General features: G+C 41.5%; 1 protein-coding gene across 5 annotated transcripts; it reads right to left on the reverse strand.

Moving 5' to 3' along the window:
• Window positions 1-1,296: 1,296 nt before the first annotated feature.
• Window positions 1,297-13,854, reverse strand: ZBTB24 (zinc finger and BTB domain containing 24). 5 transcript variants are annotated; one of them, XR_773998.1, is made up of 6 exons: window positions 12,857-13,854; window positions 12,271-12,438; window positions 12,035-12,118; window positions 11,293-11,376; window positions 5,217-5,530; window positions 1,297-1,360 (listed from the first exon to the last, which is right to left on the reverse strand). XR_773998.1 is itself a non-coding variant. In XM_010561641.1 (6 exons), the coding sequence occupies exons 1-6, from the start codon at window positions 13,830-13,832 to the stop codon at window positions 7,214-7,216; spliced, it is 2,205 nt and encodes a 734-aa protein (XP_010559943.1). In that variant the 5' UTR covers window positions 13,833-13,854; the 3' UTR covers window positions 6,028-7,213. The 5 variants fall into 5 exon arrangements, 4 of the variants coding, with proteins under 4 accessions (XP_010559943.1, XP_010559945.1, XP_010559946.1 ...); XM_010561641.1 differs by lacking the exons at window positions 1,297-1,360; window positions 5,217-5,530 and adding exons at window positions 6,028-8,024; window positions 8,950-9,031; XM_010561643.1 differs by lacking the exons at window positions 1,297-1,360; window positions 5,217-5,530 and adding an exon at window positions 7,782-8,024.
• Window positions 13,855-15,247: the final 1,393 nt, after the last annotated feature.

A 15,247-nucleotide genomic window follows, 5' to 3' on the forward strand; every position in this document is an offset into this window, starting at 1 on the left:
AAAATACTCTCTTCGCTCTCTATTTTTCTCTACATCCATATTTTTAGCCTGATACAGATTAATACAACTGAAGTTTATTTGGCCTTTTAAAAAATGTCTCTTTCCTCCTTTTTGTACTACAAAAGTATTAAAACCAGAGCAATCCACTGCATATTATTTTCAAAAAACCAGATTGATGTCTGCGTTTTGTAAATGGGCTTAAATTTACACATAAACCCTGCTCCTGAAATTTAGTTCTGCACATACATATGACTGGCTCCTGTTACTCCTTTTTCTTTAAAAAAAAAAAAAAAAAAAATTAGCTGGGTTTTTTTTACTGATAATTTCTAGCATGGAAATTCTTACTGCCATTGTGGGCAAGAAAGGGAATTAACTATAAGTCTAAGTCAATAAGAAAAGCAATAATTAGCCAAACAAGCGTAACATTATTAGCCAACAAGCTAGTAATATCACTAGCTGTACAGGACTGTTTTCTGCAAATTTATGATGGGCTTTTTTAAAAAACAAGAGCAAGCCCAGAGCCATGGATTACTTGCTGCCTCTTTCCATTCTGGCTTTTATTTCTCCCCTTCTTTTCACATCATGTTGCAATTCAGGTACGTTAAAAATCTATTCAACAGGTTGCCAGTCATCATGATTATATATATCAAAATCTTAAACTGTATTATTATTATTCATTTCAGCCTCTTTCTGCTACCTGTTTATGACCAGATGATGATGCTGTTCTGCAAGCTTATTCATATTTCTTAGATGAGCACAGACGTTTTGCTGGTGTTAGGAGTTAGACGGGAGTTTGCGGGTCCCGCTGGGCTCTGCCAGCTGTGGCGGACGCACCGTGCTGCATTCGGTTTGGAGACAGCGACGACTACCATGAAGAAAAGTACGGAAAGCACAAGAAGTTGTACAGCGCATTTAAACCACGACACTGAAACCCTTTCAAAGGCCGTGCAGCAAATGTTCTTGGAAACATGAAGTCCTTTGAAACGTGCGCATGTGCCCTGACACGAGACCCGAGAATTTTGCTTCTGCGCGATTCTCAGAGGGGCCTCCTCACTCCAAACCTCCCCACCTGCTGCGGCTGCGGCCATTTCAGTTCCTTTCAGTCCAAGATAGCATCTGAAAGAGACCGAGAAAGAGAACAGAAAAGCAGAATGGATTAAGGAAAAAAAAAAAAAAAAGACTATTTGAGAGCGATCCCACACCTGAAGGTCCTCTGGCAGGAGAGCTGCTAGGGGTCACGCAGCATCCGTGTGCTGAAGGGTCAGTCGAACGACTACAGCATCGTCCTGCTGAAAGCTGCATACAGAACAACGCTGTGCTTGTTGGAGACGCAAATGCCAAATAACTTCGCAGCGGATACCTGGAGAGGAAACACTGCACGGCTTATCTGCCGAAACTGCCGAACCACAACAACGTGCTGCGATGACTAGTGGGAGGGCCGCCGCCGCTGGTTCGCACCGGGCCCTCGGGCTGCCACGAGTCCTTTCCGAGAGATGCTATGCAGGGAAAACGCGGCTGTCGGATCACCCACCAGTCGAAGCGAACGTGAGAGACTTCAGAAAAGGTCTTACTGCTGCCAGGGAACGAAGGACAGATGCAGCCCTAGAAAGAAGACCTCTTTAAGCTTAGTCTTCCAGGTAGAAGGCAGAAACAGACACCACCTTATCAAGAAATTCAAAGCAAAGCCAAAGGGATAAGCCGATTTTGAAGATGACAATATACTCACAGGGCTGTCCGCAACAACCCGAAGTTCTCCAGGTGACTGCTGTAACAGCCACGAGGCACGCTGCCTTCGAGGGCAAGGAGGATCCCGTGGCTTGAAGGGAAGACCCATGAACACGTACGAATCAGTCCCCTTCAGGAAGGCAGACAGTGGGATACAGTTGCAGTTGTTAGAAAAACTTGCAGGACAGGGTAGGGAGCTACTAACTAAAGCAAAACTCTGCAACCTGCTATTCCAAACATACTTTCAATTAGGTAGGATGAAAACACTAGCCAGAAATGAGAAGTCAGCATAGTACAGCGAGATGCTGGTGTCCTGCTTTTGGCTGGGAAAGAGTTAATTTTCTTCTTAGTAGCTGGTACAGTATGTTTTGGATTTAGTGTGAGTACAATGTTGATAACACACTGATGTTTCAGTTGTTGCTAAGTAGCGCCTATCCCAAGTTAAGGATTTTCCAGTTTCCCATGCTCTGCCAGCAAGCAGGTGCACGAGGAGCTGGGAGGGAGCATGGCCAGGACCGCTGACCTGAACTAGCCAAAGGGATATTCCATACCATAGAACGTCATGCTCCGTATATAAACTGGGGGGAGTTGGCTGGGAGGGGTGGATCGCTGCTCAGGCATCAGCCAGTGGGTGGTGAGAAATTGCATTGTGCATTGCATGTCTTTTCTTGGGTTTTATTTTTTATTTTATTATATTCCTTTTCATTACAATTATCATTATTCTACTTTATTGTTAGTATTACATTTTATTTTACTGAACTGCTCTTACCTCAACCCACGAGTTTTACTTTTTTCCCTGATTCTCCTCCCCATCCCACTGGGAAGGGAGTGGGATGGAGCGAGCGGCTGTGTGGTGCCTAGCTGCTGGCTGGGCTTAAACCAGGACAGCTGGTTCACCTAGAATATGCCTGGGTGGTTCTTCCATTCAGAAGACTTGCTTGGCCCAGAGATGACCAGTGGTCCCTCTGTTGTAGAGCGCCATTTATTGTTCACCATGTTTTATGGAGGATCGGAAAAGGGATGGAGCATATAGGAGCGTCATAGCTCACAGGACTGCAGGTCCGCAAGAAGCAGACTCTTTAATGCCTCTAACGAATAGATAAAAGAGGCCCTGAAATTACAGCTACGGAGAGTATGGCACTACCTGTTCCTTCTCCGCTCCCGAAGAGAACGTGCGATAGCAGGAGGATTGGCAAGAAGCCTGCAGAGACGGACTTCTGACCATGGGAAGATAAGTGTCTCCAGGAAGCTCCCGAGTCCTGCCCAGGCTCCGGGGCACACCTGCTTGGCAAACCGGTCTCCTCCCAGCTGCTCCCAACTGGGACTCGGCTTCTCCTTACACAGTCAGCGAGACAGTCTGCTGCAGAGATGGAAGACGTGGGGAGACAGAACACGTACCAGGCTGCTATGTTCACGTCGGCATTGGGCCAATGACTAGGAACGAATCCCATGCTAGCTTTCATTTAAGGTGAAGTGGGGGGGGGGGGGAAAAAAAAAAATCCCAGCACACTAGGGTAGGTCTTAGCAAACACCAACCATGAATTTGATCGTGATGACTAACCAGCTAAGACAGTAAAACAAGCAGTTTACAAAGAAAGAGATGCAAGCAGAACTCCTTCCTGAACAGCTGGCAAGATCGACGCCGGGCTCAACACCCCTGATTTAACCTGTGAATAAGCATTCAGTTTGAAAAGAGTTCACAGTGAAGCAGTCATCTCCTCTTCCAATTAGACACTAGGAGGTTATTGGTGTAAAACCCATAGCAGTGCTTTTTTAGTCCCTCTGAGCAGAAAAGAGAGCATAAAACAAGTATTACAAAAACCCCCAGCCTTGCCAAGTAACACATGCTAGGATGAAGCTTCTCCTCCTGGCAGAATAATTTGCTTTCACAGCTCATACGAAATAAATATTCTGGTAGACACCTATCAAAAATGAGATGTTAGACTGGAAAGCCCACTGGAATAATCCACACTGCCAGCATCTCGGCACAGAACTTGAGTGCCAAGGTCAAGAAATGCTACTTACAGCTAAACCATGAATATAATTGGGAAGCAGAGTAAGTGTACACACAATAGGCAAACACAGCCTGTTTGCTCTACCCCTCAAGGATTTGTTTCAACTTTCACCTGGAGAATCAGCCAAAATCTTCAGAAAAAGCCAAAATTTCATAAACTTGCAATTGAAAAAAGAATAGTAAAATCCTTTTAGAGTTCAACTACATGGGGTAACTTACAAATGGAGTAGAAGAGACACACAACGGTGTTAAGTGCTCACAAAAATGGACCCTTCTGTAGTCATCCTATTGTCCTGCATTTATGTCTAAAATCCTAATCTCATTTTAACATAGTAAGCAGTGAGATGGATTTATTAAGATTAGTCTATGTGAGAAAATGAGAAGTTAAGGTGTTTACTGGCTAAGGAGTAAAGCTATTTAGAGAGCTGCTTTGAAATGTAGTTTTTAAGGGATGCGGTTTTTTGCTAAATAGTTCTTGGTGGCAGCTGGACTAAAAAGCAAAGCTGAAGGGGTTTCCTTTCAAACTCAAAGCAATCCTAGGCTTCAGTTGCAGCCTTAAGAATGCACACACAGAAGAAGGATTTATTTTCATCTTTCATAGAAATGCATTCTCTAGAAAGGAAGCAAATGGTGTCAAAAAAGCAACATTTGTGGTATGAGAACCCACACGAGCTTCTCAAGCACAAGCTACAATGTGGGCTGACAGCTTAAGCAATGCAGGGTGCAAGATTAGTCACTGCTGTGCTATTCACAGCAGCTCATTTCTTCACTGGTAATTTGTAGAAAAACGTAAGAAAATTTCAAACCCAAAACTTCACTTTTTTTTTAGTTATAGGGAAAGCATCGAGCAATCACTATGTGATAGTGGCTCATGCATAACTACCGTTGTACTTAATCCTGCGAGGATAACTTCATAATGAACAAATCAAAGTTCAAAAGAAGAGGAAAGTATTTAACAGTTACTTCACTGGTAGTCTTAGAATTTAGCTTGTAACCAGCTTTTAAGCATTTCAGGATTCATAAATACACGGCAAGAAGAATCTCAGTGCAAGCTCCTGTAAATTTATGACTAGACAGTCTTATGGCTGCACATTACAGTATTTTAGATAAAATCCAAAGTTGTTAGGATGAAACTGCCAGAATATTTATTGTAAGCTTAAACTTATACAATTAATCAGTAAGATTTTCATAGGTGGTGTAACAAGCTTTACTGTATTATTTCATCTGTTCTTACAGCATCAAGACTTCAAGCTTCTCAAGTAGAACTGCAGAATATGCTGGTTCTCCCTGGTGGCAGAAAGTATACAAATTTTATTTCTCCATTCTGAGACAAAAGAAAAAGTGAAAAGCCTAGAGTTTTGCTGTGGGATGGTTTTGGTTTTTTTTTTTCGCATTGATTTATTCCCACTGTCTGCCCTTTTCATGATCCATTTATATAAAACCTGATTTAGTACTTTGAAAAAATGGAGACACTTACCCAAACTCCTGCAGCATACAGTCAGGAGCCGGCTGAGTAGTCTATAGACTTGAACGAGGAACATCATCCAGAATTTGGGCTCCCCAGAACAAGACAGACATTGACATACTGGACTGAGGGCAGCAGAAGTCCACCAAGGTGACTGAAGAGCTGGAGCACGTGGTGGAAAAGGCTGGTCAAGCTGGGTTTGTTCAGGCCTTAAGAGTAGGCGGCTTTGGGAGGACCTTACTGCTGTCTTCAACTACCTAATGGGAGGGTGTAGAGAAGACACTTCTTGGAGGTGCAGTGGTAGGACAAAATGCAGTGGACACAAACTGGAACATGGGAAATGTCAATTAAATATAGGAAACATTTTTTTTTCACTGCAAATTCACTGGAACTGGTGGCCTAGAGTGGCTGTGGATCTCCATCTCTGGAAGCATTCAGAACTCAACCAGACAACAGTGACATGATCTAGGCACACCTGCTTTGAGGAAGGTGATGGACCAGATGGCCTCTGGAAGTCACCTTAAATTATTCTATCGTTCTGCACACTGGCCTTTTATGCCAGTGACTCTCTCTGGGCAGTCATATAAGCCAAGCACACACAAAGATCTTTTGTTTTGCTTTTAAATTCACCTTAAGTTTTACATTTTTCATTTGTTAAAACATAAAATATAAATGTAGATCACAAGTATGACATCTTAAAAGTAAAGTGACGATTGAGCACGTTGCTTTAAGTACCAGTGGCATTTTATCTGGATTTTAACACACTAGTACACTATGTGAGATGTTACCAGTAGGCAAACTTGAAAATGCAAAGCATGTATTCTGGCATGGCATTTTATTAAGATGTCAAATCTTTTTTGTTAGCAGTCAGTCAGTCATTGAAAACAATCTGTACACATCTAATCTAGTCAGCAAAAATAGCTGTACAACTTTAACATGATATGCCCCATTTATATAGCTCATTATGCTCTGAAGTGATTCTATTCATTGTTGAAGTCCCCACAAAAACAATTACCAGCTTTAACATATATTAAAAGTAACATTACATTCTGCTCTCAAAAGTACAAAAAAATAACACTTTAAATATACACTGGCTCCTAACCTTAGACTGAATCCTATCAGGAAGAGAAATTTGCACTTCAATAGACAGTGCCTTCAACACCATGAGCTCTTCAAAGTGCTTGCCAGAGCGTGTGAACGCCATCCCCACCTACTAGATGATGAAATAAGGCACAGAGGTCAACTACCTTGCCCACAGTCATACAGGGAGCGAGTGGTAGAACCAACAGAGCAGAATTTGGGCTTTTCAGTTGTCCAGTGTAACCACCACATCTCTCTGCCACTATTCAAGTGCAATGGCTTAAGCACTTCTGAGGAGCAAAACTTGCACAGCATACAGTAAACAGAAAGAGCGATCCAGGGCCAGTCAAAGGCTGCAACAATTTCAACCCAAACCAAACAAATTTGGTAGTCAAATAAATCAAAATGCACTTCAGGGAATGATCACATAGAAAATCATATATTAACCTGCAGAGAGAAAGCTCATTAAACATAAGACATAAGGTGTTAGCTTTGCAAAAAGTACTGGTTATCTTAAGCTTGACAGTAGTTCAGGTAATGTTGACTTCATCAGAGAAGTCATATTTTCTGATCAGCAGACATCTTAAACACCATTCTTCTACCAGCAAGGGACACTACTCTGGAGAGTCACACAGAAATGCAAATAAGGGGCCAAGTATCTCTTCAGTAGGCATGGATGTGTATGAGGCACAAAAACCCCACATTAATCGCTTGTGAGGTATGGACTAAGTAGTAGAGAAATACCAATCTGGAAAAATAAAAAAAGTCTAAAATAAATAAGCTTAAGAAAACTGAAAGTCACCCATCAAAATCACCAAGAAATGCATCTTCAGATAGATTATGCTGCAGAAAAGAAAGTGTGATACATGTAATCACTGCTTGGATGAGAAGCATGCTATAGCCTAGCCCTCTGATGACAAATAAGCATTTCAGAAAGCCTGTCCTTGCATAGGATGCTCATGAGATGACTCATTTACAGACAGAGACTGCTGATGGGATTCAGAAACATGTACAGTTTGATTCTGTTCTTCACTGATTTGATGGGAAGGAACCGTATCTTGGCTAGAGTGAGACTGTTGACTTGATTCCTGAGTCAGCTGCACGTGCTGAGCTGGATGTGAAGATCCTGCTAAGTGGACTTCTTCATTTTGTCCTTGATGAGCATGGAGATGTTCTAGTGCTTCCTTGGAAAGAGCGATGACATGCATTTGTTCAGGCTGGGCAGTCTCTATTTGGTTTGCAATCATATTGATACTTTGGATTTGTTCTGCTTGCTCCTGCTGAGCTGAAAGCAGCAAGTTTTGCAACTGCTGTGGTGGCTGAGCCAGCAGCGTGAGGTTAGCAGCCTGCTCTGTTGTCATATTTGGGGCATTTTCTGCAGTAACAATACTAATGCCTTGACTATGACTAGGCATGAAGTTTATATTATGTACTGCATCTGTAACCAGGAGTTGAATTTCCTGCCCTCCAGAGGTGGAAAGTTGATACTGCTGCAGCTGAAGAATGTTTCTCACTTCTGAATTAGTGTTGGTGCTTGGGGCGGCACTGGCTTCCTGAAACTGCTTTTCCTTGCTATGAATTTTCAAATGAGACTTCAGGTTGTCCAGACGAGCAAACTGCAAACTACATTCTGGGCAGGAGAAAGGCTTTTTGCCTGTGTGTAAGATACAGTGTCTTCTCTTCGCACTGGAATCGGAGAAGGATTTTCCACATATACCACAAGAATATGGCTTTTCTCCTCTGCAAAAGAATGTATTTGATCTCACTAAAATATTCACTTTGACAGTGCTGCTTTCTGCAACTTATTATAGAATAAAAAACTTAAAATTATTATTTTGTTTTGCTAAGTCATAAGCACTTAAGAATAGTGACATTAAAAACGTTCTCTATTTGACTACCTAATTATTTCTATTTGACTTCACAAAACACACAACACTTTCATTAGCATATACTCAAGACCTCCAGAGATAACATAACTGCCCTCCTGTCATAATACCAGAGTTACAAACTCCATGCTGCTAGACCTTGACAAGAATGCAACAACTTGCTTTGCACAATTGTAAGCACTGACCATTTTAAGAACACTTATTAACAGTGTGGGCTTCAAAACAAAAAGAAGAGTCCAAATCCTAACTTGCTGCCCAACTCAAAGGGATGAGAAATTTTATTGGAAAGGTTTTCTTCTACATAAGGCCCACAACAGTTCTCCAATGATTTAAAAATCTGACATGCCTTTATGCAATACATCACACTGACACGGGTAAAAGATAACTAACGCTGCTAAAGAGACACGAGAGACTACAGGGAAACAGGACAACGCTCCAATAACCTTGTTACACCGTGGCTACTGTTCTGCTGTCAAACAAAAATTGACAGTAAAATTTTCACATAAATAATATAGCAGGAAGTACATTGTCATTACACAGAAAAAAATTCACCAAAGAAGAATCTTACAATGTCTTGGCACACTAGTATTTAACAGTGCAGTACTTATCACTACCAATTATTTCTTTAAACAGATTAAAGCAAAAATGTTACGTCTTTAACCATCCATCCAAAATGCAAACAAGCCCTGACCATTCTATAACTGAACAAGCACTACATACAGTTATCAGACTAGAAGTTACATTTTTAAACAATGTAATGAAAATTAGACGTGCTCTACCTGTGAATTCTAATGTGAGTCTGAAGAGAACTTTTAGCTGTAAATGATTTGCCACAAATTTCACAAGTGAAGGGCTTCTCACCTATCAAAAAGAAATTTGACATCACTTTTTATATAGCACTTCCCATCAATACATTAAAAAACATTTTATATTTTACCATACACAGTATCAAGTGCATACTGTCAAATCCTCACACTTCTGCCATGGGTCAGGACAGATATATGAAACTGAATGAACTCTCTAGCTAAGTGAGGGTATAGTATTTTAAATGTACATCCCTGACGTTTCTCCCCTTTGAAGATAAAGAATTAGGTGATCCAAGCCCTCAGAGCAGCAAAAAACGTGCCTATGATACAGAGGCAGGTGTTCCACATAACACAGGCAAATTTGAAAAAGGCTGACCCTGAACTAGTCAGCATTAATGCTAGGCTCACGTGCAGCACCATGCAGATGAGTAAGCCTGTATTTCCAAACCTGAAAAGTGAAGCCATTATCCTAACAAGTTGGCTGGCTTCCTATAAGGATCCATCATCCTAGGCCTACAATATCCTGGGAACACCAGTCAGAGGAAAAATTAAATTATGGTAGGTTGAATAAATTGTGGGTTTGGTTGTCTGGTTTTTTTAATTGCATTTGGAATTTTTGTGTCTCATTGAGTAGAAGCAGAAGAGCCAAATTAAATAACAAAAAGGTTCACAAGAAACAGATACTACCCAATCAAAGCGAATCCTAATTCACAGCATAACATTGTTGCATTGAGCTTCTTTAAGACACCAGACATGAGAATCCAGATCACCACTGTGGTAATTCACACCATCAAAGCACACCAAAACCAGGGATGGGGCAGGAGCCAGTTTCCAAGGAAGCTTCACATTTAGCACAGAACTGCAATGCTTATCAGCTTTCATATGGCTTTGGAGGGCAGGGGTAAAGGATGAGAGAACAAGAAACATTTGTCAGAAAGGACCTCTAGTCATCCAGTCCCAGCCTCCTACTGAAAACAGGAGTAACCTCCTAAGCAGACTGTATTCTTATGACATGGTGTTACAAAACTGCTGCCAAAGCAGAATAGTTGTATCAGTGTTAACACCTGTCCCCCAGACTCCTTAGAATTTTAATTCTTGCTTTTGAGATGGGACAGATCGATTGTTGTTTCTGCATTGTTAATATTGGTATCTGGCCTGTCTTTTCTGGAAGCAAAATACATTGCAAGCTAGTTTCTGCTAGAACGCATCTTAGTTCATCTATTTTTGCAACTTAACTTGCTAGTATGCTTCCTCTTGTCATTTCCCACCACCAAACTCATTTCCCACTACATTTATAGAGCTGTATCAGCTTCAGATAGAAAACTGTTGTGTGTGTCAACAAATACTATGTTCTCCTCAACAGAAAATGCAGCATTTTTAAGTATAGCAAGTTAACACTACTCTGGATACACCAAAATCTCCCGAAAGCATGAATTCTGACCTCATCATATCCCCCGGGAATTTAAAGCTGTGTTGTTTTCACTGAGAAAAAGAAGGAAATGAATGAGATACATAACTCAATCTTGTGCATACTTTATTACAACCGCAGGCAACATGCTTAAGAATAATTTGATTTTGGGAAGAAACAATCACTAAAGTTTATAGCTATTTTAAAAGAAAAAAATATTCACACATCATCTTATGAACTTATCCTTCACAGGAAACTATTTTAAGAAGCTTATGCTTTGTTACCACGAGAGGGTAGAGCAACATTTTTATCTCTGTTATTCAGCTATTCAAGTATCACCTTGCCCTCTGAATCTCTTAAGACATCCTCTGATGCACTTGCATTAAATCATACCTCCCAGCCCACCTCCTGCCAACATCTGCTTTATTACAGCGCAATAAAAAGGTAAATGGAAATAATTATTTTTCTGGTCAGCAGCATTTTTCATAAGCACCCATCCCTCATAGACAGGGGTGCCCAACTCATTTAGGACATACACTTTCTGTTACTAGTCAGCTCACTTCAAGCCCTGCACACGCTGGATGCGGCTCGCCTGATAAACTGAATTCCCAGTCTAGCATTCTATCACAGGAGAGCTAACTGGCATTTTCTGCAGCAGGCTTTATAAGAATGGGAAAAAAAACCCCTTCCTGTAACAGGCACTGCTTCTGCGCTGTTGTAATACAAGCTTTTTTGTGCTCCTGCATTCTTCATGTCAAATCTCTTCATTAGCAATACAGGCATCATTATGTGCAAGTAGAGCAGAAGTTCATCCCATAGAGACAAGTGTCATTTGCCTAACATGATTTTGTCTGTCTTACTTCAAGAAAAAAAGAAAACAACCAACAAAACATGATGGACAATATTACCTGTATGTGTTCTTAGATGTTTCTTTAACTGAGCTGCATCCATGAATTTGCGACGACACTGGTTACATTCCGGCAGTGAATGGCCTTGTCGCAATAACAAAAAAAGTGTCAGTGCATAAGTGATCCCCTGTATTTCTTCAGTGATCTTTGTTAAAGCACTTTCCTGTAAAATAACCACTTTGATATAATATAGAGGTAAAACAAAACGTGATTCACTGCCTCCTCCCTATCTTAACTGTCATGCTCCTATTTCTCTATTTGATATTATCATGGCAAAAGAGGGGACTGACACCTGCTTCCCCCCCAAACATGCCTTCTCCTGAAGCTTTGTAACTTCTGATTTTTGCTACCACTTCCTGTGTGTGTAGCTTAATCTCCATCCTGCTCCAGAAGTGAGGACACTTCTTAAAGCTTGTTTGCCATTACTAGTTCAAAGTAGTGGGAAACAAGGCAATTTGCACAACAGGCAGCGGACGCAGTTGTTTATACAATTCCTAGCTTCTGGGCGTAACTAATTTTTAATCATTGTAAGAGTCCTTCTCGATTAACTATTTTTCTAAACATTCCATTTATTATACACCATTTTGTCTTTTTCACCCTATTCATTGTTATATCAAGATACCACACATCAGGGTAGCAGAGACTAAATATCACTGAAGAAGAATTTTTGGCTTTAGCCAATCTTCAGGAGGACAAATGAGCACAGACTGTAAGCCAGCTCTTCAACCCAAACTTGCTATACCTGTGTGTACTCGATAGTGGCTCTTGAGCTGTCTCTTTTGGCTGAAGTATTTCCCACACTGGTCGCATGTAAAAGCCTTCTGCCCTGTAAAGAAAATCACTTATTAAAATGTAAGCCACATACAAAGCAAGCGTAAGGAAATAAATAAATAAAACCAGCACACACAAGAGAGAGCCTTTTTCCAGAAAGGCAAATTCCTGGGGGAAGAGAGGTTAGGTTTGCCTTGAAATATTTACCTGTATGTAGGCTCATATGCTCCAGAAGAGAATGTTTTGTTGTCAGAGCCTTACTGCAGACAGTGCAAGTGTATGGCCGTTCTCCAGTGTGCATCCGCTCATGGACTTGAAGAGAATGCTTCTGGGAAAAGCCTTTGCCACACTCACTACACTTAAAAGGGCGCTCCCCTAAAAGCAAAAGATGACATTTTTAAGTATAGATGCATTATTTCTCACTAGATATTCTAAGCTGATAGTGAGATGCACTGCAATGTAGTAGCTACTAAAAAAATGACTTTTGAGTAGCAATAAGGAGAATTAAGAGACAAGCTTCACACAGCAATAAAATAATTCTTTAAGTATTGCCATATAATTCAACATTTAAACAAAGAAATTATTAACTAAACTGCAATCAAGGTAAGACATAAAGGCAACAAGATCTGCTGACAAGAATAAAACGGCAAACGCAGAAGACACACTGTAATTTGGATCAGCGTGCTATTCTGGACAGTTCTTGCTGTAGACAACAGCCCACGTTTCAACTACCTCGCATTTAGCAACAAGTCGCTAAACCCTAACCTAGAAGCAGCAGTCTCTTAATGCCTACCTGTATGGCTTCGCTGATGAATAGCTAAGAAGTGATTATATTTAAATACTTTGCCACAGTCTTTACAGCGAGCTTCAGGACCTGCACGTTTTCTTTTTCCATCAGTTCTCTTTGCCAGTCCTTTTTCATCCTCATCACCGAGAAGTTTATAATCTTTTAGTTTGATTGATCTCCTTATTCTACGTTTGCTATAACGGCTCTGAGTGCTCTGTACTCCTTCAGATTTGGGATCATAATTCTCATCTTTCTCAGCTGACAGACCGACAGCAGCTTCTGAGCCACAAGCAGGTTCATTTTCTTCTGCATCTTTCCTCGCTGGAGCGTGTTCGCTGGCAACTGTTTCTTCTTCTGCTGCAGTGTCTTTTTTAATAAAATTTTGCTTATTTTGCATGGAGTTGTTCTCTCTCAGCTGCACATCTTCGACAGAATTTGCTCCCAATTTTTCTTCTTGAACATTCTTGACTTTCCTCGGTCGCCCTCGTTTTCGCTTCGGTGGATCTTCATTCTTCTTGTCGCTTGCAGTAACGGCTACAGAGGCTCCACTGTTAGCCGGAGCTGGTAACGTGTTACTTGGGCTACGGCTGGCCTGATAGTCTGTACAGGCCCATACCAAGTCAGTCACTTTCAGCAGCTGTGCAGTAGCCAGAATTTGTTCTGTGCTTTTTTCGCTGGCACGGAGGCAACCAGTGTAGATAAATTCTAGCAGTGCTCCAAAGGTGTCTGCAACCATTCCCTCCAACATGTAAATTGACTGCCCTATTTCGCCCTCATCTACAAACATCATTGAGAAGTATTCACTGCTGGCAGCAAGCAAAGCTTTATGGGCTCTGAATTGCACATTCTCCACTATTAGTGTAATGTCACAAAGAAAATCCTTTTTCCTTTGTTCTTCAAAATTAGCTAGAATGGTATCTTTGTGAGCTTTGGAGTGGATGACGACCAGTTTCTCAGAAGCATCAGAAGTCGTTTCTGCCATTTTTATTGCGAATATGGAAGGAGATGCCTGCAAGAACAGAATAGCTTTAATAAAGAAATATTTTAGAAGTCTGCATTATAAGACACCAAGTATCATTTGCTTTACCAGTCAACAGAGTTCAATGGTTTCTGAACCAACCCTGAAGCCTCTGAACTTTCTTTAAAAAAATCAACACTAATGCTGACACAGATTTTCTTCAAAAGCATTTCTAAATCCTAAGAAATGGCTACAGATAGCTGCTGCTTAGATCAGAATTACTATTATTTCACTTCTCTCTGATGTACTGTGAACTGTATAGCATCTAAAAAAAATGGCAACCCTTTCTCAAAACTCCTTGCACAACTAAAACAATCGGACAAAAAGAACTCTTTGTTCACAGCTCCTAAGTGGAAAAAAAGAAAGGTGGGGGGGGGGGGGAGGTCAACTGCAGCTTCATCTCTGCAGATGCCACATTTCAGATTATTCAGGGGCAAGGCTATGAAACCCTGTAGTCAATGACAAAACTTCACTGGCATCAGTGTGGCAGGACTCTGTGCCTTCTTTTACCCACTTCTGAAAATTTCTCTTTCAGAAGCTGTTAAGCTTCAGCCTATGGAGGTGGGCTATAAAAGCAGAAAACCAGCAGCTTTTTAAAGAGCTCCATCTAAAATAGCATTGCCTATGCTATTAGCCACCAATTTGGCTTGCTAAGCTTCTTCAATTGTAAATAGGCAAAAATTGAAAACAAGCAAAAAAAAAAAATCCAGCAATGTTAGAAAAGTCCACCAAATACTACAATGGAAGAGATGTGCCAAAAATGTCCACTTCAAGAGGATCAGCTGACCAAAGGTGAAACAGATTAGCTACCCGTCATCCTAACTTACAGAACTGTCACATTACATACAAGTACATGCTTGTATTTGTATTTAGTGAGCGCAACAGTGCCAATCACTTGAGCGAATGCTGTAAGAAACAACATACGCTCCATACAGATGATACCTAAATGCTACTGAGGTGGCCAACGGGTGATTTTTGAGCCCCGTTCAGCTACCAAACAGTTTGTGCTGGAGCCAGATCGTTTTATCGGGGAGCTTTAATTTCTGGAGGTTGCAGGTCTGACCCAACTCTGCCTTCCAGGACCTCCTGAAGAGCTGCTGCCAACTCTGCCCGCAGGCTTTCCCCAACACCCACACGTGTCTCGGATCCACCGGGTAGCGGGTGTTTTGATGGCACGAAGGACTTTGGCACCCGATCGCGAGGTGACCTGAGTACTTTGTGAGATCCAAACCAGTAGGCTTACCCAAAACCCCTAATAACTCTAGGGGAAGGCTGCACACAAGGGGAAGGCACCCGCGCTGCCGGCACCGTGCTCGGACTCGCTCCAGCCCATCTGCTGACGGGCTGTGGAAGGGCTCACGGGCAACGCGCCCGGTTTT

This window comes from Haliaeetus leucocephalus, unplaced genomic scaffold (genome assembly GCF_000737465.1).
Source record: "Haliaeetus leucocephalus isolate CR32 unplaced genomic scaffold, Haliaeetus_leucocephalus-4.0 Scaffold149, whole genome shotgun sequence".
Classification (NCBI taxonomy): domain Eukaryota; kingdom Metazoa; phylum Chordata; class Aves; order Accipitriformes; family Accipitridae; genus Haliaeetus; species Haliaeetus leucocephalus.

What these genes read in the sequence shown, in the direction of transcription:
- ZBTB24 (XM_010561641.1), bottom strand. Translation starts at nt 13,832, where the DNA reads ATGGCAGAAACGACTTCTGATGCTTCTGAGAAACTGGTCGTCATCCAC. An exon ending in GCATATGAGCCTACATACAG is followed by an intron (nt 12,119 to 12,270) that starts GTAAATATTTCA and finishes TTTTCTTTACAG; the next exon opens with GGCAGAAGGCTTTTACATGC. An exon ending in CCACTATCGAGTACACACAG is followed by an intron (nt 11,377 to 12,034) that starts GTATAGCAAGTT and finishes TATTGCGACAAG; the next exon opens with GCCATTCACTGCCGGAATGT.